At 44.8% G+C, this 21,226-nt stretch overlaps 1 protein-coding gene across 5 annotated transcripts in view; it reads left to right on the forward strand.

The window, feature by feature from the left end:
- The window catches only part of CD46 (CD46 molecule), a 28,691-nt gene that overhangs the window by 2,241 nt on the left and 5,224 nt on the right, over positions 1 to 21,226 (forward strand). For 3 of the 5 annotated variants that reach the window (XM_029068734.2, XM_007670329.4, XM_007670331.4), the window contains exons 2-10: positions 7,765 to 7,956; positions 9,186 to 9,285; positions 9,730 to 9,815; positions 12,049 to 12,261; positions 13,359 to 13,541; positions 15,193 to 15,378; positions 16,958 to 17,176; positions 18,238 to 18,276; positions 20,061 to 20,115. In XM_029068734.2, the coding sequence (XP_028924567.1) occupies positions 7,765 to 7,956; positions 9,186 to 9,285; positions 9,730 to 9,815; positions 12,049 to 12,261; positions 13,359 to 13,541; positions 15,193 to 15,378; positions 16,958 to 17,176; positions 18,238 to 18,276; positions 20,061 to 20,115 (1,273 nt within the window). The remainder of the gene's footprint in view (positions 1 to 7,764; positions 7,957 to 9,185; positions 9,286 to 9,729; positions 9,816 to 12,048; positions 12,262 to 13,358; positions 13,542 to 15,192; positions 15,379 to 16,957; positions 17,177 to 18,237; positions 18,277 to 20,060; positions 20,116 to 21,226) is intronic. The other 2 variants (XM_007670341.4, XM_029068735.2) reach the window with 2 other exon arrangements.

Below are 21,226 nucleotides of genomic sequence, written 5' to 3' on the forward strand. Positions count from 1 at the left end.
TGAGGCCCAGAGAAGTGAAGTGACTTGCTCAAGGTCACACAGCCGACAGGCGGCGGAGCTGGATTAGAACCCACGGCCTCTGACTCCCAAGCCCCGGGGCTCTTTCCACTGAGCCACGCTGCTTCTCTATTGCTCTGTTGGACTTTCCAAGTGCTTAGGACAGTGCTCTGCACACCGTCAGTACCCAGTGAATCCGACTGAATGAGTGATGACCGACTACTTGACGATGGCGTTTTAAGAGCTTACTGTGTGCCAAGCACTGTCCTAAGAGTTGGGTTAGGTACCAGGTGATCAGGTTGCCCCACGTGGAGCTCACAGTCGTAGTCCCCATTTTACAGATGAGGGATCTGAGGCACAGAGAAGTGACTTGCCCAAAGGCACACAGCTAAGTGGTAGAGGCTGGATTCGAACCCATGACCTCTGACTCCCAAGCCCGGGCTCTTTCCACTGAGTCACGCATTGATTTGCTGGATCCCCAGTTTAAGCGGTGAACCCATTGTTGGGCGGGGATGGTCTCTCTCTGCTGCCGAATTGTATATTCTGAGCGCTTAGAGCAGGGCTCTGCGCACAGTAGAAGCTCGTTAAATACGACTGAATGACTGAGTGGATGCCTGGGGCCGGGCGGCCCGCGGGCGCCCACGGGGGCAAGGAACGTGTCGCCCTGCCCCCGCTTCGCCCCTCCTTGCCTTTTCCTTTTTCTTTTTCGAACGGTATTGTTGGAGGGCTTCCTATATGCTGGGCACTGGGGTGGAGCCACGCAATCAGGGGCGACACAGTCCTTGTCCCACATCCGGGTTCCCCAGGGAAGTAGGAGGGAGAACGGGTATTGAACCCTGGTTTTATAGATGAAACCATTTTACAGATGAGTAGTAATAATAGGGTGTTTACTAAGCACTTACTCTGTGCCAAGCACTGTTCTAAGCGCTCCTGAGACCCAGAGACGTGAGGTGACCTTGCAGGCGAATGGAGGAGCCGGTTTCCCCCCACCCCCCTTGCCAGGCCCAAGCTCTCTCCACCAGGCCCTCTCCACCGGGCCACACACAACTTCCTGAAAATAATAATAATTGCGGTATTTGTTCAGTGCTTACTATGTGCCAGGCACTGTCCTAAGCGCCGGGGTGGATACCAGCAAATGGAGTTGGACAGACGACCCTGCCCCACGTGGGGCTCACAGTCTCGATTCCCATTTTACAGATGAGGATATGGAGGTCCAGAGAAGTGATGTGCCCAAGGTCACACAACAGACAAGGGGCAGAGTCTGGATTAGAACCCATGACCTTCCGGCCCCCAGGCCCGTGTTCTAGCCACTACACCGTGCTGCTACTTCTGGCGCTTAGAGCAGTGCTTTGCACATAGCAAGCACTTAACAAATACCATTATTATTATGATTACTGCGGGTCAATCATTCGCCCCTGCTTAGTGAGCGCTTACTGTGTGCAGAGCACTGTGCTAGGCGGGGACGGTCCTGCCTCGAGGGGTTCCACGACGGGGTAGGTGACCCTTCCCCACCCCGGGGACCCCTCTTGTTCCATTTTTAGGGAGTGAAGAGCCACTTCCAGGAGCCTTTCTGCTCCGCCCATTTGCAGAGAAGCCTAGTGACCCCGTGGAAAGAGCCCAGGACTGGGTTTCCTGCTGGGGGATGTTGGACAAATCACATAATAATACTAATAATAATGGTATTTGTTAAGCTGTTACTCTACGCCAAGCTCCGTTCTAAGCGCAGGGGTAGGTACAAGAAGCAGCGTGGCTCAGTGGAAAGAGCACGGGCTTTGGAGTCAGAGGTCATGAGTTCGAATCCCAGCTCTGCCACTTGTCAGCTGTGTGACTGTGGGCAAATCACTTCTCTGGGCCTCAGTTCCCTCATCTGTAAAATGGGGATTAAGACGGTGAGCCCCATGTGGGACAACCTGATTACCCTGTATCTCCCCCAATGCTTAGAACAGTGTTCTGCACATAGTAAGCGCTTAACAAATGCCAACATTATTATTATTATTACAAGGTTATCGGGTTGTCCCACGCAGGGCTCATAGTCTCAATCACCATTTTACAGATTAGGTAACTGAGTCAGAAGGAAGTTAAGTGACTTGCCTAAAGTCACACAGTTGCCAAGTGGGGGAGCAGGAATTAGCACCCATGATCTCTGACTCACAAGTCCGTGCTCTTTCCACTAAGCCACACTATTTCACATCACTCAGTTACCTCACTTGATAAATGAGGATAAAATTCCTGTTAGATGGAATTTCATGTGGAACAGAGACTGTCCTTTCTCCTTATAGTGTGTCAGTGCCAGCGCTTGGCATATTTTGTTAATGAGGTGTATATTAACAGAGAAGCAGCATGGCTCAGTGGAAAGAGCCCGGGCTTGGGAGTCAGAGGTCATGAGTTTGAATGCCGGATCTGCCACTTGTCAGCTATGTGGGGCAAGTCACTTAACTTCTCTGTGCCTCAGTTACCTCATCTGTAAAATGGGGATTAACTGTGAGCCTCACGTGGGACAACCCGATTACCCTGTATCTACCCCAGTGCTTAGAACAGTCCTCTGCACATAGTAAGCGCTTAACAAATGCCAACGTTATTATTATTATATCTCCATGATTCTATTCATCTTGATGATGTTGTCTTGTTTTGTTTTGTTCTGTTTTGCTTTGCTGTCCGTCTCCTCCGTTTAGACTATGAGCTCGTCATTGGGCAGGGATGGTCTCTATCTGTTGCCGAATTGTACATTCCAAGCGTTTAGTACAGTGCTGTGCACATAGCGCTCAATAAGTACTAATGAATGAATATAGTATGCTCCCAAGTACCACAATTATGATCGTTATTCATAATGACAGTATTTAAACGCTTACTATGTGCCGAGCACTGTTCTACTTGCTGGGGGAGATAGAAGGCGATCAGGTTGTCCCACGTGGGGCTCTCACTCTTAATCCCCATTTTACAGGTGAGGTAACTGAAGCTCAGAGAAGTTAAGTGCTCAGTGCATGGCACATGGTGAGCACTTAATAATCATCGTATTGTTAAGCACTCACTATGTTCCAAGCACCGTAATATGCCCTGGGGTAAATACAAGATAATCAGGTCATTCATTCATTCATTCAATAGTATTTATTGAGCGCTTACTATGTGCAGAGCACTGTACTAAGCGCTTGGGATGAACAAGTCGGCAACAGATAGAGACAGTCCCTGCCGTTTGACGGGCTTACAGTCTAATCGGGGGAGACGGACAGACGAGAACAATGGCACTAAACAGCGTCAAGGGGAAGAACATCTCGTAAAAACAATGGCAACTAAATAGAATCAAGGCGATGTACAATTCATTAACAAAATAAATAGGGTAACGAAAATATATACAGTTGAGCGGACGGGTACAGTGCTGTGGGGATGGGAAGGGAGAGGTGGAGGAGCAGAGGGAAAAGGGGAAAATGAGGCTTTAGCTGCGGAGAGGTAAAGGGGGGGATGGCAGAGGGAGTAGAGGGGGAAGAGGAGCTCAGTCTGGGAAGGCCTCTTGGAGGAGGTGATTTTTAAGTAAGGTTTTGAAGAGGGAAAGAGAATCAGTTTCCATGAGGCTCACAGTTCAAGTAGGAGGGACAACAGGTATTGAATATCCATTTTGCAGATTGGGGAACTGAGGCACAGAGGAAATAAAACAACTTCCCCAATGTCACACAGCAGACTAGTGGAGCTGTGGACGTAATAATAATTATGGTATTTGTAAAGTGCTTACTATGTGCAGAGCACTGTTCTAAGCGCCAAGGTAGACACAGGGTAATCAGATTGTCCCATGTGGAGCTCACACTTTTTAATCGCCATTTTTACAGATGAAGTAACTGAGGCACAGAGAAGTTAAGTGACTTGCCCAAGGTCACACAGCAGACAAGTGGCAGAGCCAGGAGTAGAACCTACGACCTCTGACTCCCAAGCCCGGGCTCTTTCCACGAAACCACGCTGCTTCTCTAGAACCCAGGCCCTCCAAACTCCCTGGCCTGGACTATTTCTACTAGCGACACTACTGTCACGCTGCTTCTCCACTGCAGTATTAATGTACTGTTATTATTTTCCCTTTGTCAAACCTTCATCCCATTTAGTTAGCTTACCTATCTGATCACCAGACATGTCAAAGTCACTTCTAATATGTTCAGAAAAAAAATCTTATTTCATAAGAAACCATTTTCTATATTATAAGTTCCTTAGGGGCAGGGACCGAGTCTTCCAACTCTGTACTCTCCTACCGCGGCTCAATGTTAGTACAGTACTGTACACACAGTAAGCGCTCAATAAATACCACTGATTCTGTCCTATTCCTTGCTGACTCCATTAACCTCATCATTTTAAATGTTTACTCTCCACTAAAATCATTCGTGTTTGTTTAGTGCCTATATCTGCTAAAACCCTCTTTGTAGGTGACCAGCCAAAACCAAAATGTAGCTAGTTCTAGCCCTTTCCTCTGGAGATGTTCCTTTTTTAACTTTAACATATGCAAAGACAGCATTTACTTATGAATACAGTTCATTTTTGGCATTGCAAATCGATGGAGGTTGCCCCTTGAAAATCGGACTCCAGCATCAGTCTAGACGTAACAGTATCTAAATATTGGGTTTTTTTTCTTTTTGAAGTGATAGTTCCCACATTGGAGCTCTCATTGAAAAATGGTTTGGTTCACCCAAGAGGATAAGCAGAAACTGACCGTGGTTTTCGATGGTTCACCGAAACTCCAGGCTTGACGGGCAGAGAGAATGGAAATCCATTCCCACCATTAAAAATATTTCTGACCCATTCGTAAGCCTGACTGGGCTTTCCGTTTACCCCGTTCCAGAATACAGCTTGCCGGTGAAAATGTCAGCAGTTAAAGAAATCTAATTTAATCTAATTTAATTTAGGGTTTGACCCTCTAAAAAAATCAATTCTGGTGACAGAAGTTGGTTTAAAGGTGAAGTCCTTAAAGTAAATGCTGTATTTGTGGTCCTGGTTTGCCATCTGATCTTAGGTTAGGAACATGGGTGGCATTTATGGATTTGCTCCAATTCTAGTGTGTCATCAGTGGAAAGCCCAGGTGTGGCAGGTGAGAAATTTGGACAGTACGGTTGCTCTGAAGACCTTCAGTATGTCATGAAGTTGGGGCCGTGTTGGCATCGCCGTCAGTCACCCATCGGGCGTTCTGGCCTCCTCGGTTCCACTCTCTACTTTGTAGCCATAGCCATACTTCACTGACCGGTGTTTGAACCCGGATGGAATGGGGAAGAAAGGGAAGCTTTTCTTTGCCCTTGTCCATCTTTTCATTTTTAGATGGTTTTGTGTTTCACGGTGCACTCACGATTGGCTAGAGTTAATTGGGTTATAATGTTACAGAATCGGGCTGGGCCTGCCCAGGGAGGGGTTCCAAATCCCTGTACAAATCCACCTGTGTGTGTGGCACTTGGGCAGGGTTGTTGTCTTGAGTGTCTCTCTGTGGGTGGGCTGCTGCCCCGCTCTGTGGTTCGAGGCAAATTTAGCTGACTTAGGCATGTAGAGGCTGACGGTCGCAGGCTGACAACACTGACCGAAACAGCCATCTATAGGAGAACAAGCCCTGAACAAACATTGATTGATTGTTTAGGTCAGTGTGGCCTAGAGGGTGGAATATGGGCGTGGAGGTAAGCTTGTCGTGGGCAGGGAATGTGTCCATTTATTGTTGTGCTGTACTCTCTCAAACGCTCGGTACAGTGTTCTGCACACACAGTAAGCTCTTAAATACAAATGAACAAATGAATGAATGAATGGAAGTCAGAAGGACCTGGGTTCTAATGCTGGCTCTGCCACTTGTCTGCTGGGTTACCTGGACAAGTCGCTTTGCTTCTCTGTGCCTCAGTTCCCTCATCTGGAAAATGAGGATTAAGACTGTGAGCCCCATGTGAAAACGAACTGTGTCCAACCTGATTAACTTGCATCCACCCCAGCACTTAGAACAGTGCCTGGCTCATAATAATTAACAAATACCATTAAAAGAAGCATATAAAGTAATTTATATACAAGCGGAGTTTGGCTAGTGGAGTTGTCCAAAGAGCAGCTTGCTCACCATTCCGAGAATTGGAGCTGTGACACTTTGGTTTATTTTGAGGCCTGCTCCCTGAAGGAGTCACTTTAAAATATGTATATATATGGTATTGAGCACATACCATGTGCCAGGCATTGTACCGAGTGCTAGAGTAATTACAGTCCATAACCCACATGGGGCTCACAGTGTTAACCCCCATTTTGCAGTTGAGGTAACCGAGGCACAGAGAAACTGTGACTTGCCCAAGGTCACACAGCAGACAGATGGCAGAGTTCAGGATTAGAACCCAGGGCCTCCAACTCCAAGGCCTGTGCTTTCCACTAGGCTGTGCTGCTTCTCATGGTGATGCGCACACCTCTCTCTCTGTCTCTCTAGGATTGAAAGACTTCTGGCATTGAGCTGTAGCTATTTAAGTCGTGGAGGTTGTGGTACTTAGAAATGAAAGAGGGGGAAAAACCTCTTGCACTTTCATGAGCTAGTTAGCTTAAGCTCTCCGCTGCTGAAAGTATGTCGCAGAGTGTAAAGAAGACCAAAGCATATTGAGATTTTCACTAAGGGTTTTCTCTCTCTCACTCGTGTGCTCTTGCTCTCTAACACACTCTCGCACTGTCTTGTGCATGTGTGCTCTCCCCTCTCCCTCCCTCTCTCTCTCTTCCAGAAAATAGAAGGGTTAAGGACTTAAAAACTATTTGCTTAACACCTTTTAGATTGCGGGTAATGGAAGGAAAAGTTTACAGACTCTACCTTGTGCTTAAAAAACGGCATGTCAGAGACAAGTTTATTACACTAGCGTTTCTTCCATCACTAGCAGGGAGAGGTGGGTGATCGGCAGAGATTACTCTGCTTGTCAAGACCAGCTCAACCTCAGCTAATACAGAGTTTCTTTGTACACCTCTGGTATAGCATTCCTAACGATCAGAAGAATGCAATATAAGAGAAATACTTTAGGATAGAAAGTAGTAGGTCCCTGGGGTGTTTCCATTCATCCCCAGACTTGCTTTGTTCTAGGTGATCAGATACTACTGCTGAGAAGCAGGGCCAGGGGTCTTGATTAGTTCAGGGGGATAGTTTCATCATATTTAGGATATGTCGTAATGTGATTGGATCAGATTGAGAGTCGATCAAATAACCAAGCTATTTGAATCAATCAAACTAGGTTTGGCTTGAGTAAACCAAGTCATCAGGAACACCCAGGGTGCTCAAGCAGACCTAGGGCTGAGACAACTTGGAAGAGAAAGGTCAGAGAAGATGAGGGGACAAATGCAGGGTCTTGACCATTGTGCTTCCACAGAATCTATCAACTCTGTTAGGTTCTATTTTCCCAAGCACTTAGTACAGTGCTCTTCACACAGTAAGTGCCCAATCAATATGATGGATTGATTGGCTAGTTCCTACCAAGGTCAGTTTTTTATCTGTAGGAGTAGCTCAAACCTTTAGGGAAGCAGTGTGACCCAGTGGGTAGAGCATGGGCCTGGGAGTCAGAAGGACCTGAGTTCTAAATCCTGACTGTGTCACTTGTCTGCTCTGTGACCTTGGGCAAGTCACTTCACTTCTTTGTGCCGTTGTTACCTCATCCGTAAAATAAGGAATAAGAATGTGAGCCCCTCTTTGGGACAGGGACTCTGATTACCTTGTATCTACCCCAGTGCTTAGTACAGTGCCTAGCACATAGTAAATACTTAACAAATATCATTATTATTATTGCTACTAATAATATAAAATGTCTTCCTTTCCAGGTGATTGTGGTGTCCCCACAAGGTTAACATCTGCCCAACTCAAGGAACAGTTCAGAGGTCAACAGACATTTTCTCATGGAGCTCAGGTGTCTTATGAATGCCGTCCAGGCTATTACAACCCTTTAAGAAAACCATTTAATATTACTTGTTTAGAGGATAATGAGTGGTCCTCCATCTCTGACTTTTGTGAAAGTAAGTAATTCAGTTATCCTTTACATGAATGCGTCTTGTGTTCTTTGGGTGTTCGGTTCATTTCATTCATTGTTATATTTATTGAGCTCTTACTGTGCCGTGCACTGTACTAAGTGCTTGGGGAAGTACAGTACAACAGTAAACAGTGAAATTATCTGTCCTTGACGAGCTCACAGTCTAGAGTGGGGGAGACAGATGTCAGTTCAAATAAATAAAATTACAGATATGTGCATAAGCGCTTTGGGGCTGGGAGGGGAAAGAGTAAAGGGATAATTGAAATTACAGAAATGTACATAAGTGCTTTGGGACTGGAGGAGGGGAAGAGCAACGGGAGCAAGTGAGGGTGATGCAGAAGGGCATGGGAGATGAGGAAAAGTGGGGCTTAGTCTGGGAAGGCCTCTTGAAGGAGATGTGCCTTCAGTAAGGCTTTGAAGGCAGGGGGCGCAGAGTGGTTGTGTGTCAGATTGGAGGAGGGAGGGCGTTCCAAGTCATAGGCAGGATGTGGGCGAGGGGTTGATGGCGAGACTGAGATCGAGGCCCAGTGAGAAGGTTCATTTGTATTTGTTCTTCTGTATTGTCTGTCATACCACTGGAAAAGCCATATTCTTACCCATCAGACAATTTTTGGTCTTGAGTTGTGGAGACAATTTTCTGCATGATATGCTAAAGTTTTGTAAGGCTTGTAATGAACCAATCAGAAAGCCTTTCAATAGGTCAACTGCTTAGTTCCAGGCTCGTCTATCCTTAGGGCAAACGGAACAGATGTCTGGGGCCCCCTAAGATTTTTGGGGAGCTAAGACCATCAGTTCAGGTTGACCACAACCATCCCACTAGCACTTGCTACTGTAAGCTTGTTGTGGATGGGGAACATTATAGTGTTATATACTCTGTTACAGTGTACTCTCCCAAGAGCTTAGTACAGTGTTCTTTAACACAGTAAGGGTTCAATAAATAAGATTGATGGATTCATTGACATCACTACTTGTTGTGGTCTTATCTGTTGAAGGAGCTGGTCAGCCAAATAGCCCTGATGTCCTCTGGGTGGGAAACCGTACCCAGAACTGAGGGATTGGGTTTATGCACCTCCCCCCCACCCTCCAGAGCCCACTGGTCCCTTACTCGGGTTCTAAGTTCGGGGGTGTTGCTCATGAGAATTTGGGATGTGATTGAGATCTGCAGTATGTCTGACCATGGAAAGAAGCTGTCACTCCAATCTTATTCTTTTCTAGGGAGATCGTGTACAAACCCCGGAACACCATCTCATGGCAGGGTTGACATACCAGTGGACGTCAAATTTGGTTCTGAAATTTATTATACTTGTGAAGAAGGGTAAAATCTCTCTACTCCCTCTCCCTTTTCTCCCCCCACCCCCAGATGTGGGACAGGAGAGTTAGTGTACTTTGGTTGTGTAGTTTGTTTTTTTTTCCTTTACATTCTTATGGAAACTTGCTCACTATCCAGCTCTAAAAGAATTCTAAAGTATATCCTATATTTTTTCAACTGGATATTAAGAATACCTAGGCTTTCAAGGCAGTTTTGTGGCATTTCAAGTTAAAAATGGAAAAAGCTATGACATTGTCATTCTAAATTTATGGTATTAAATTGGTAAATATTTTCATTGTGCATCTTTTTTAAGCTTCTGAAACATTTCACTCCATATGGCAATTTAATGATCGGAATGGAAGCACAGATCAAACTTCTGAGTTACTGGTAATTGGATTAAATCCGAATGATACCTAAATCAGTTTGTAATTGACTTCCTGTCTCACACAGCTATAAATTAATAGGCTCTCCTATCAGCACTTGTGAACTCTCTGAGGGAAAGGTTGGTTGGAGCGAAGCTGTACCAGATTGTGAAAGTAAGTGGAAAATCTTAATAATTTAGGGGATTCTACAAACTGGGATCAGTACAGCTTTGAGCTAGTCAACACTGAAAATAATTGTAATATTTGAAAAGTGCTTACTCTGTGCCAAGCAGTGTACTAAGCGCTGGGGCAGATACAAGATGGAAGATACAAGATAATCAAACAGATTGGGGTAGTGGATAGAGCATGGGCCTGGGAATCAGAGGACCCGGGTTCTAATCCCAGCTCCGCCAGTTATGTGCTGTGTGACCTTGAGCAAGTCACTTCACTTTCTGTGTGCCTCAGTTTCCTCATCTGTAAAATGGGAATTAAGAATGAGCCCCATGCGGGACAGGGATTATGTTCATTCAATCATATTGAATGTCCAACCTGATTAGCTTGCATCTACCCCAGTGCTTAGAACGGCGTGTGACCCGTAGCAAGCACTTAACAAATATCATTGTTATTATTATAATTATTATTATTATGTCCCCTGTGGGTCTCAGAGCTAAACAGGAGGCAGCACAGGTATTGAATCCCCTTTTTGCAGTTGAGGGAACTGAGGCACAGAAAAGTTAAGTGACTCACCCAAAGTCACCTAAGAGGTAAGTGGTGGAGGCTTGATTAGAACCTAGGTCCTAAAGATTTTTCACCCCCCACCTTTGCGTTTTAAGAACATATCTTTATACTCCATTGCTTCTTTCCAGCAGTAATTTATTTAAGAGTCTGGCTCCCCTGCTTGGCTGTTAGCTCCTTGAGGACAGAGATTGTGTTTACTTGCTCTGTTGCACTCTCCCCAGTTCTTACTACCATGCTTTGCTCAGAGTAAGTGCTCAATAATTACGATTGGTTGACGAGTGGTACGCACTGATGGCTAAACTTTTTTAATCAGTCCCCCTCCAAGATGTGTGACTATGGGCAAGTCACTTAACTTCTCTGTGCCTTAGTTATCTCATCTGTGAAATGGGGATTAAGACTGTGAGCCTCATGTGGGACAACCTGATGACCCTGTATCTACCTCAGCACTTAGAACAGTGCTCTGCACATAGTAATCGCTTAACAAATACCAACATTATTATTAAGATTTTATGTCAGGCTTTGGCACCCCAAGTGTGCTAAACTTGCCAGCCCTAGACGTTGCCCATAGTGCTGCATTCCCCTGGGCCTACCCTGCCCCAGGCCATTTTCACCTCTGTTCAAGCCATGGGGTCCCTGTGGCAACCCCAGGAAGAGAAGTGTGGCCTAGTGGGAAGAGCATTCAATAGTATTTATTTATTGAGCGCTTACTATGTGCAGAGCACTGTACTAAGCGCTTGGAATGAACAAGTCGGCAACAGATAGAGACAGTCCCTGCCATTTGACAGGCTTACAGTCTACTAATCGAGCAGATGCTGGGGACTCAAAAGATCATGGGTTCTAATCCCAGCTCTGCCAATTGACTGTTGGGTGGCCTTGGGCAAGCTTGGGAGTCAGAGGTCATGGGTTCGAATCCCGGCTCTGCCACTGGTCAGCTGTGTGAATGTGGGCAAGTCACTTCACTTCTCTGTGCCTCAGTTACCTCATGTGTAAAATGGGGATTAACTGTAAGCCTCATGTGGGATACCTAATTACCCTGTATCTACCCCAGGGCTTAGAGCAGTGCTCTGCACATAGTAAGCGCTTAACAAATACCAACATTATTATCATTATTATTATTATTATTCTGTGCCTCAGTTCCCTCATCTATAAAATGGGGATTAAATCCTTCTCTCTCCTGCCTAGACTGCGAGCCCCATGTAGGACAGAAACTGTGTCAAACCTGATGACCTCGCATCTATCCCAGTGCTTAATACTAGGCTTGGCACATAGTAAGAGCTTAATATGTACCATTAAAACCCACCACCAACAACAACCAAAAAAAAACAAAGCAGCCTCAGAATTGGGAGAATTGCTGTGGGCAACATCCAGAAACTCCACAGGACCCAAGGGACAAACAGCCATTTCTGAATTTGCTTCTTGGTAGCTGGCCCACATGCCTCTGTGATGCCTTTCCCAACGTGGCCTTCTCAGAAATGACCCAGTAGGAAGAAAAAATTGTGCTGGAGCCTACTTTGTATTTTTATGTTGTCTCATCCTTTTTCCTGTACGCAGTTGCCTCTAGTAGCTATTTCTTTCTCATAAAAGTAATAATAATGTGATATCCGTTAAGCTTTAGAGTTAAGCAAATAAAGGAAAAGCTGTCTTTTTTTTCTTCTTTATTTCTCCAAAGCAATTTATTGTCTTCCACCTCCGAACATCGCCCACGGGATGAGCAGTGCTGGGGACCAGGCTTCTTATGCCTATGGTTCTGCAGTAACTTATAAATGTGAACCCTCGCCAAGAGGTTCTGATAAGTACTCGCTGATTGGAAATTCCACCATTTCCTGTACGCTAAACAGCCAGAATGAGGGAGCTTGGAGCAGTGAACCCCCTCGATGTGAAGGTGATCCGTTTCTCCGGTTTCGTTTCCTTTTCCGGGTTTCACCAGCTTAGAGGTGGTTTTCATTGAAAGTTTAGAAGTCAAGAAATGAAACTAACTGCCACTTAAACACTTTATTCCCCAAGACTACATTTTTGAGATGCTTGGTCTGGGAACTGAATTAGCAAACTAGGTAAAGAGTGAAGAGACTTGCCTGTATGTGCAAGTAGGAAAAATGTGCACTTTTGTGTACTCCTTAGAGTACATGTTTGAAAAGCCCATTTCCGATTTTACTAATGCAGAGCTTAAGGCAGTTGCAGAAGTTGGATGATGATGGAGTGGAAGGTAGCTCTGATTCAAGTCATAATAATATTCATTAAGCACTTACCCTGGACAGAGCAGTGTATTCAGCTTTGGCACAGGGGACATAAGTTGAAATTAGAAGGTTCTAGAAGATTGTTTTGTGTTCCTGAGACGCTAAAGTGATTTGAAGGCCAAGTTTTTTGGTGTGACATAAGAATTTGAAAGAACAGTTTTGCTTGGGACTGAATGAAAAAAATCATGGCATGCCATTAAAATCCACTAAAAGGAGTGCAATATTTGGATTCTGTACCCGGTTCTATAATGCGAGGGTTGTGGACAGTAAAGAAGACAACACGATGGTCTTTCCCATCCCACATGCTGTGTGTTTAAAAGCAGTCTCTGCACTTACTCAGCACACTGAGTCCAAAAAGCTTCCTGTTTTCAGAAAAGTGTTCCCTAATTCCCAAATTGTGTTCTCATCCAAATGCATGTTGAAAGCTCTCATGATAGTAGAAGTGATTGCCACAGGAGCGCGTTACAAATGGAAATGTCATCTTTTTGATTGAATATCATTGTTTTGTGAATTCAAAGTCAGTTCTTTGTAAGTCACAACGGATTTAATTGTGACTTAGTTGAGTTGACGTTAAAGCAGGAACAATAGTGAAACAAATTGGACCAGGAGTTTTTAGGCAAATCTCTGGCAAAAATCCATTTTTACAAATCCACTGTTATGAAATTAGGACTTGCTTGATCTTTCAGATCTCTTTTCCCTCCCCTTTTTATCAGGAGCAGTTGTCACAATCATTTTATTTTTTCAGTGGTCACATGCACAGAACCTACGATCGCCAATGGAAAAATAATATCATCTTATATATCGCAATATAATTATGGAGACCAGGTGATATTCGAATGCAATAGTGGCTATGTGTTGCGAGGCCAAAGTATCGTTGTCTGTGAAGTTGGAGATAAATGGAGCCCTGGCATTCCAGTTTGTGAGGAAGGTACAAACATTTGTCCCTCACTCTGTTATATCCCTCCTTGCCTCTCCTCTGTCCTCCACTTCTGAATTGTTGATTCTTGTATAAATTTCATTGGGTAATGGTCACAAAGAGGTTAGTTGCCATAGTAGAAAGCCCTGTGGCAATGAATGCTACAAGTGCTAGTGTTGTGTGCATGGAAAATGAGAGTGAGAGACCTCCTGTTGGTCTTTGTATTTATTTCAACTTGGTAGAAATAGACTGCCATTCCTTTGGCATTCTCTAGCAATTCTTTATGTGCATGCGCTCTCTCTTTCTCTTTCTCTCTCTCTCTCTCTCCTTTTTGTTAAGGTGACACACTGGCCCCTTAAGTGGACCGCCCTGTCTCCCAGCCTAGAATTCTTTGTGTGTTGGGCTTTGGGCCACATGGCAACCAGTTGTGCCAGCTCCATTTTCAGACTTGTCTCTCCACTACTTCAGAACTTGAATGGTTGTAGACTTCCCCTCGGGATTCTGGGGAAGACAGATTAGGCCAGAAGATTAGGTCTGAGGGTGGGGGTAGGGGTTGAACATGGAGCCAGTCCTGGTCTGGAAGGCCACCGAGTAACCTGCTAGATCTAGAGCCCAACTTGGGGGGGCTTGGAATCACTGAGTGAAACCCTCAAGGTCCTTGTAAAAACTGGCTTTACATCTGAATTGGCCACACAAGCCTCAAGAGAGTCTTTTGGACTGGACTTCGTTCAGCCACCTTAGAAGAGAACAGGCTCCTCTGAGCCTACCCAGATCCAATCGCACAGTTGTAGCAAGGCTTTAGGGATTTTGGAACTGGCCGGGTGCCTAGAGGAGGGGTTCAGGTGTGGAGCCACGTGAGTGGCATGGCAGTGATCAACATAAACGCTATTCCTCATCTTCCAAACACTTGGGTATAGCTTTTGAAAATATGTTGTGACTTCTAAGAGTCACAGAGAACCTGTCCTCCCCTCCATCTATGCCTAGAAATCTAAAACACAATAAGCATAGAGGCAGGTGGAAAAAGTTTTTGGAAAAACCACCATTTTTGTTAAGAGGCCTTGGAGCATTTTTGTAAGTGATTTGAGTAGGATACTGGTGAAGGGATTAAGATACTCAATCAGCTCTCCCCCTTATACTTACCCTTCTGATCTCCAACGACAATCCAGCCTGCACACTTTGCTCCTCTAACATCAAACTACTCACTGTACCTCGATCTCGTCTCTCTCGCTGCCGACTCTTTGCCCCCATCCTCCCTCTAACCCGGAACTCCCTCCCCGCTTTATATCCGACAGACGGCCACTCTCCCCGCCTTTAAAATCACATCTCCAAGAGGCCTTCCCTAAGCTTTCTTTTCCCTTACTCATTCTCCTTTTTGGTTGGCCCAGGTACACGATATTCACCACACCTCAGCCCTCCAGCACTTATCTACATATCGTTACTCTCTGCCATTTCCTTGATCAGTGTCTTATTTTAATGTCTTTCTCCCCCTATAGACTTCCAAGTTCCTTGTGGGCAGCGGTCACCTCTGCCAACTCATATTGTACTCTCCCAAGTGCTCAGTACGGGACTAGCATATCACTGATAAATAGCATTGATTGACTGAAAAGTAAATAAAAGAGTGCCTGGACTTAAATACAATCTTTCTCGCTATCTAATGCTTCAGAATACGATCTTACTAACCTGAAAATCCCAAATGGAAAAGTCTTAAACTCATCAAGAACGGTTAAGAAAGGAGATATTGTTATGGTTGAATGTGATTCTAACTACTCATTGGAGGGTAGCAGGCAGATTAAATACATCGGTCAAGGAAATTGGGAACCTAAGATACCAACCTGTACATTGAAGCTTGGTAAGTTTGAATTGTAGAAAGAGTAACTCTTCATGCCACTTCCCCATCGATATCCGCCCGCCCCCCGACCCCTTTCCAGCAGTTCCCCCAGTGAGAGCTTGGCACATCAGGTTACATCTGGATAGGGTGGTGACTTTTCCTTTCCTCACCCTCCCCACCTTCTCAAGCTACTACTGTCTGCTGCTTCCAAAGCGCACTTGTCAAAGCAAGTGCTTTGGGGTGTTAGGGAGGGTATGGAATTGTTTGGGTGAATCTGTAAGGGTGAAACCTTGCTTTTCTTTCTCTCTCATCTCTTCCTCTTTGCATGGGCAGAAGGGCTGGAGTTGCAATCTTCTTCCTTGCAAGGAGCTCGATTCTTCTCCCCTTCCTCCCCCTGCTCCTGTAATGGCTGTAATAAGTCAGGTGGGGAACAGAGAGAGCTGTGTTGATCCTGTTGCTGCTTCTATCATTTTCCCCACACACAACCCCTGCTTGAAATGAGCTGTCTCTGCTAGCCCTGAAGTGCCTTGACAATTGTTGCATTGTCCTCTCCCAAGCGCTCAGTACAGTGCTGTACACAGAGTAAGCGCTCAAATACAATGGAATGAATGAGTGAAAGGCTTTGGAGTAAAGGTGCACAGTGGCCAGAGTGAGGTGACAAAGGCAGGTGGCGGGTTTTTGTCATCGTAATGACTGCTGTGTAGAGTTGGCACTTCCCAAGTACACCCGCCAAATCCCTAGGACAGATTTCTGCCAGGAGGAGTTCCAATATTTACCACCCCCCACCTTGGGGAGTGTCTCTCCTCTCCTCCCCATCTTCCTCCACCCCTTATAACTGACAAGAAGTTGGGGTTAAGTGTGGCTCCTCGCCGGACCGGATTTCAGGACTCTGGTGACGTAGGGTCACTTGGGATCGTTCTTCTAATATCGGGAGAATCTTTTCAGCTCCCCTGGAGGTCAGATAAGTTACTTTAAGGGATCGGGCAGGCCTAATATCAGAAGAGCTTCAATTATCCAGTCACCTTAGGGCCATCCTTCTGGCCTTGGGCAAGCCTTCCCGAGGTGTGGGGGAGAGAGGGAGATGGACCATTAAACATACCTGCCTATCGCCCCGGCCCAGTTTTCCTTCCGCCCTGTTCCCCAGTTTAGCTGGAGCTGCAGTTTAGGTTGAGACGACAGGCTGTTCTTTGCTCATCTGGCAAAGGGGTTGGGAAGTGGTAATCTGTGTACTGAGACCAAAGTCCAAGGAGCTGCGCTTTGTGAGCAATGTCTGTTTCAGAAAACTCCCATTTCTCAGCTTTGAACAGTGAAAGTCTGGCAGCTTGAATTGTAGTATCTCCCAATATGTCACTTAAGCTGCGTTTTGTTTTTCTCTTAAAAGCCAGAGATGAGTCCCAATAGGCAATTTTTATGAACTCCAGGCAATATATGTAGGCTCCTAGCGCAACTATCACAAAGCCTGAATGCATTTCTTCCTCTCTTCTGGACATAGGGGGTTGGTGTGGCTTTTTCACAGGTTGGCATGGTGGATAAGAATGCTGCAGCAGCTATGAGAATGAGGGTTGTGGTTTTTGATCTGTTTTTAACTTTGTTTTTCCAGAACCTTCCAAACCTCCTGCTTCTCTACCTCCAGATGTAATTGATAAGATTAAAAAGCCGGAAGTTGCTCATGGACAGGTTTTTCATCTATTCCCTGTCGTTAAAAAAGGAGAGAATATCACTATTGAATGTAACGCGGGCTACACCTTGAAAGGCAGCAGTCAAATTCAGTATCTTGGTGGTGGTAAATGGAATCCCGATATTCCGACTTGCAATTTCAGTAAGTTATCTGTTGATATGTTGCCTTTCATTTTGCATTCCTTTAAAAGCTCTGGAAAAGTAGATGTCTGATTTAGGACATTTTTATGTCAAGGTACATAGTAAACTTTTATCCCTGTTTCCCCTAGATCTCACAGTCTGAGGACAAGTTTTTCTCTCCTCAGTAGGAAGAACAGCTTTTGAAGGGTGCATGTGTAGGAATTTAATAATATTCTGATACCACTACATTCTAGTATTCCCAAACTGGCTGCTTCTTGGGTCCTGTTTTTCTTTTAGTTGGTGGAAAGTAGTTTCACCCAGAAATACTAGAAATAATTGAAAGCAGATAGAAATTGAATGTTGAATTAATTGCAGAGTCTCATTTTGGGTGATTCCACTTGGACCTTGTCAGTCAGTGGAGGGTGTATCAAAGAAGAATATCCTTCTCCGTGCGCTGCCCCCGCCGGAACATCTACAACATCATTATGTGACCTGCAGTGCAGTGCTTTTCTTTCAGTTTTTGAGGGGAGGGATGGGGAAGAGGAGGGAGGGAAAGGAGGATTGCAGTATCTGGATACAAAGACCCAATACCAACCTGAATGCTGGATCAGGGATGCTGTTCTTAAGTCATCCCTGGCAGATGGGAAGACAGGAGCCAGATCGGCATTAGGTTGTGCTTTTTATCCAGCTGCTTACTCTTGTACTGGGATTTGGCCCCTCCACCCTTTTGGTGAAGCAATAACTCACATGATCTGGAGGTCACACTGCACCATTTTTCTGCTGACAGTAATTAAAGTAGTTTCTCTTAAGCATCCCAGTGTGCTATATAGTGTATTGGAAATTAGAAAAATAAGCAATAAACTTCCGACTTTCAAGGATCTGCACTTGCTGCATAACCAGAAAACAGCAATTCATGTGATTCTGTGGAAAGACTGATTGAAGTGATGTAGACCTCAGGCCCAGGCAGTTGCTTACACATTTTTTCCCCCCATTTTTGTTTCCTAAAAGGATAAGCACATCCAGAATATTGTAGCAAATCTTGTGTTCTCGTGATTACTGAATTGGTTTCATTTTTCTTTCCAGGTGTGGTCATTATCATTATTCTTGCAGGTATCTTCTTATGTAAGTACCATAAAATGTGAGCAATCATTTGGTAAAATGAGCAGGCTTCATTTGTATGGTAAAGAAGTAGAATAACTTGAATTTTATTGGTGCATTTTTGTGACTTTGAGTCAATCTAGAAGAATCCATTCCCTTGGCTACCGATAATGGGTTTTGAGCTATGAGACACAAGATTTGGGTGTTGACTGTCTCTTCAAATCGGGGAGTCTGTTTGGTGGCCATAAAGGTCTAAGGGGGTGGAGCACCCAGCAAAAAGCATAAATTTGGCTCCTGTGGTGTATTGTCTATACACTGAGTGCTCAGGCAATTTGGGCCAGTGCATCAAAGGACAGTGTAGTAGAAGTGAACATACAGAGAGAGGCCACCCAAATGAGTGGTTTCAACATGAGATAGAAAAGAATATGACATCAGTGTAGGAAGATAAATCATAGTAATAATAACAATTATGGTACATGTTAAGCATTTACTGTGTGCCAAGCACTATTTTAAGCACTGGGGTAGATATGTCAGTCAGGTTGGTCACAGTCCCTGTCCCACATGGGGCTCTCACTCTTCATCCCCATTTTACAGGTGAGGTAGTTGAGGCCCAGAGAAATTAAGTGACTTGCCCAAGGGCACAGAGTAGACGTGGCAGAGCCTGGATTAGAACCCAGAACCTTCTGGCTCCCAGGCCCATGCTCTATCCATTATGCCACACTGCTTCTGTGGGGCATGGGGGACAGGGTTGATGCTAACCGAATCACAGAGGCTTGTGGGTGGGAAGAACAGGGATTGCTGTTCACCAAATCCCTCAGTACTGAGACGGGGGCCCGGGCTGAAACTTGAAGGGGTAAAGTTCCTAGATGAGTGTGAAAACTTTTATTACCTCTTGGATGATTGGCACATGGATTGACTTTGTCATCACAAACAAAAATACCAACAGCCTCAGGAGAGGTTGCAAAAAATTTGATTAAGTCCAAGATGGGTAATTAGAGGAATATAAAGGGTTAAGAGGCTTGAGGCAGGTTTAATAGATCTGAGGATGACAGGTTCACCATGGGTATTAAAAGTTAATGCTAATAATGATGATTTTAATGTTATATATTTATGCTTAATAATAGGGGGAGAATTAAAGATATTAGGTCAGGGACAAGGTCCGTCGAATCTGCTTACGTTGTATCAGTCTCATTGGTTTTGTACTGTGCTTGGTACAGAGTACTTAAGTATCCCAGTTTTAGTACATCTGTTACCATACATGTGCACTCAGAAGCACGCACCCAGCCGTTCTTCATTTTCAGAAGTGGCACTTGTAGTGGCATGAAGCCATTGTCCATGTGGCAAGGGAAAGGTCGGCTGTCAGAGAGCAAACATCTCTCCATTCCTCCATGGAAAGCAGCAGTGCTCTTGCTGGGAAGACCATTTTCGCAGCTGTAATTATGGTGAATTCCATCTCTGCCCAGCGATGTTATTTAGAAATGTCAGTAGCAACTTGGTATTGTAACTGAATAATTAAAAAGCGTAATCTAAATGACTTTCTGCGTAATTGATAGGCATTGGGGAAAAAGGTCTTGCAGTTTTAATCTTTTTCTAAGATTTTGCAAGGAATCTATCCAATTGGGGCAGCCCGCTTTATTCTGGGCAGGAACTTTTATGTATTGGCCAAAGAAGTAAAAGAGGAGTATTTCAGGACCTTTAGAGTAAATCACCAATAGTATATTCAATTTAGTTGCTACCAGCTTTGTTTCATATTTTGGAAATGTTATTTGGATGTGATTTTTGGTGTTTTGTTTTTTTTAACCTCATAGTTTCTGCGTTTGGGCTTGTTTTTTTCTTATACCAGTTCTACAATAAAAGGAAAGGGTGAGTCATCACGGCCTTTTTTTTTTCCCTCAAAATTTGCTGGTTATTACCCGCTGTCTATTAGGCTTTCTGTGTGGGGGGGAGGGAGGTGTATGTGTGTCTTTGTTTGTGTGCACATGCACGCACTTGTGTGTATATGTAATGTTCCTCTCAAATACGTCGGTGTTGATGTGACGTTAGAGTTCACTGTCTTTTCTCTCATCTGTCCCTAAGGGGGTAATATTATGTTTTGGGATTTAAACGAAAGGGGCAGTTCTGGGCAATTCAATTTCCAGAGGTTGCAACTGAGTCTAGCGTTACGGGATCGAGAGTTAGGATTGGAAACAAACCTGAAAACATGTGGAAAGTGCACAAATAACTGTTTTTCCAAGTGATGCCAGCAGTTAAAAGTTCAGGGGGAATATCAGTCCCTTCAGTATTTACACTGGGGTGGGTGGAGGGTGTTGCATCACTGCCCTATTAGAAATTATTCTTTTTAAGGGAGAAGTAATAGCATTTGTTGAGCCCTTACTGCTTGCTAAGCACTGTACTAAATGCTGGGGTAGATACAGTCTAGACACATTAGACATGGTCTCCGCCCAAATGGGGCTCACATTCTAAGTGGGAGAGAGAACAAGTATTGAGTCCCCATTTTACAGATGAGGAAACTGAGGCCTGGAGAAGTTAAGTGACTTGCCCAAGGTCACACAGCAGGCTCGGGGCAGAGCTGAGATGAGAGCCCAGGTCTCCTCATTCCCAGGCCCGTGCTTTACCGGAAAACAGAGACTTCTAAATTCAAGTCAATTGCCCTTGTGCATTTTTGAGATGTACTGCTACCATCCCGTTCCACCTTAGACTCAGTGTACTATGTTTTTGTTAATAATAATAATAATAATATTGTTGGTATTTGTTAAGCGCTTACTATGTGCCGAGCACTGTTCTAAGCGCTGGGGTAGACAAGGGAATCAGGTTGTCCCACGTGAGGCTCACAGTCGTAATCCCCATTTTACAGATGAGGTAACTGAGGCACCAAGAAGTGAAGTGACTTGCCCAAAGTCACACAGCTGACAAATAGCCGAGCTGGGATTCGAACCCATGACCTCTGACTCCAAAGCCCGTGCTCTTTCCACTG

This window comes from Ornithorhynchus anatinus, chromosome 7 (genome assembly GCF_004115215.2).
Source record: "Ornithorhynchus anatinus isolate Pmale09 chromosome 7, mOrnAna1.pri.v4, whole genome shotgun sequence".
NCBI lineage: Eukaryota > Metazoa > Chordata > Mammalia > Monotremata > Ornithorhynchidae > Ornithorhynchus > Ornithorhynchus anatinus.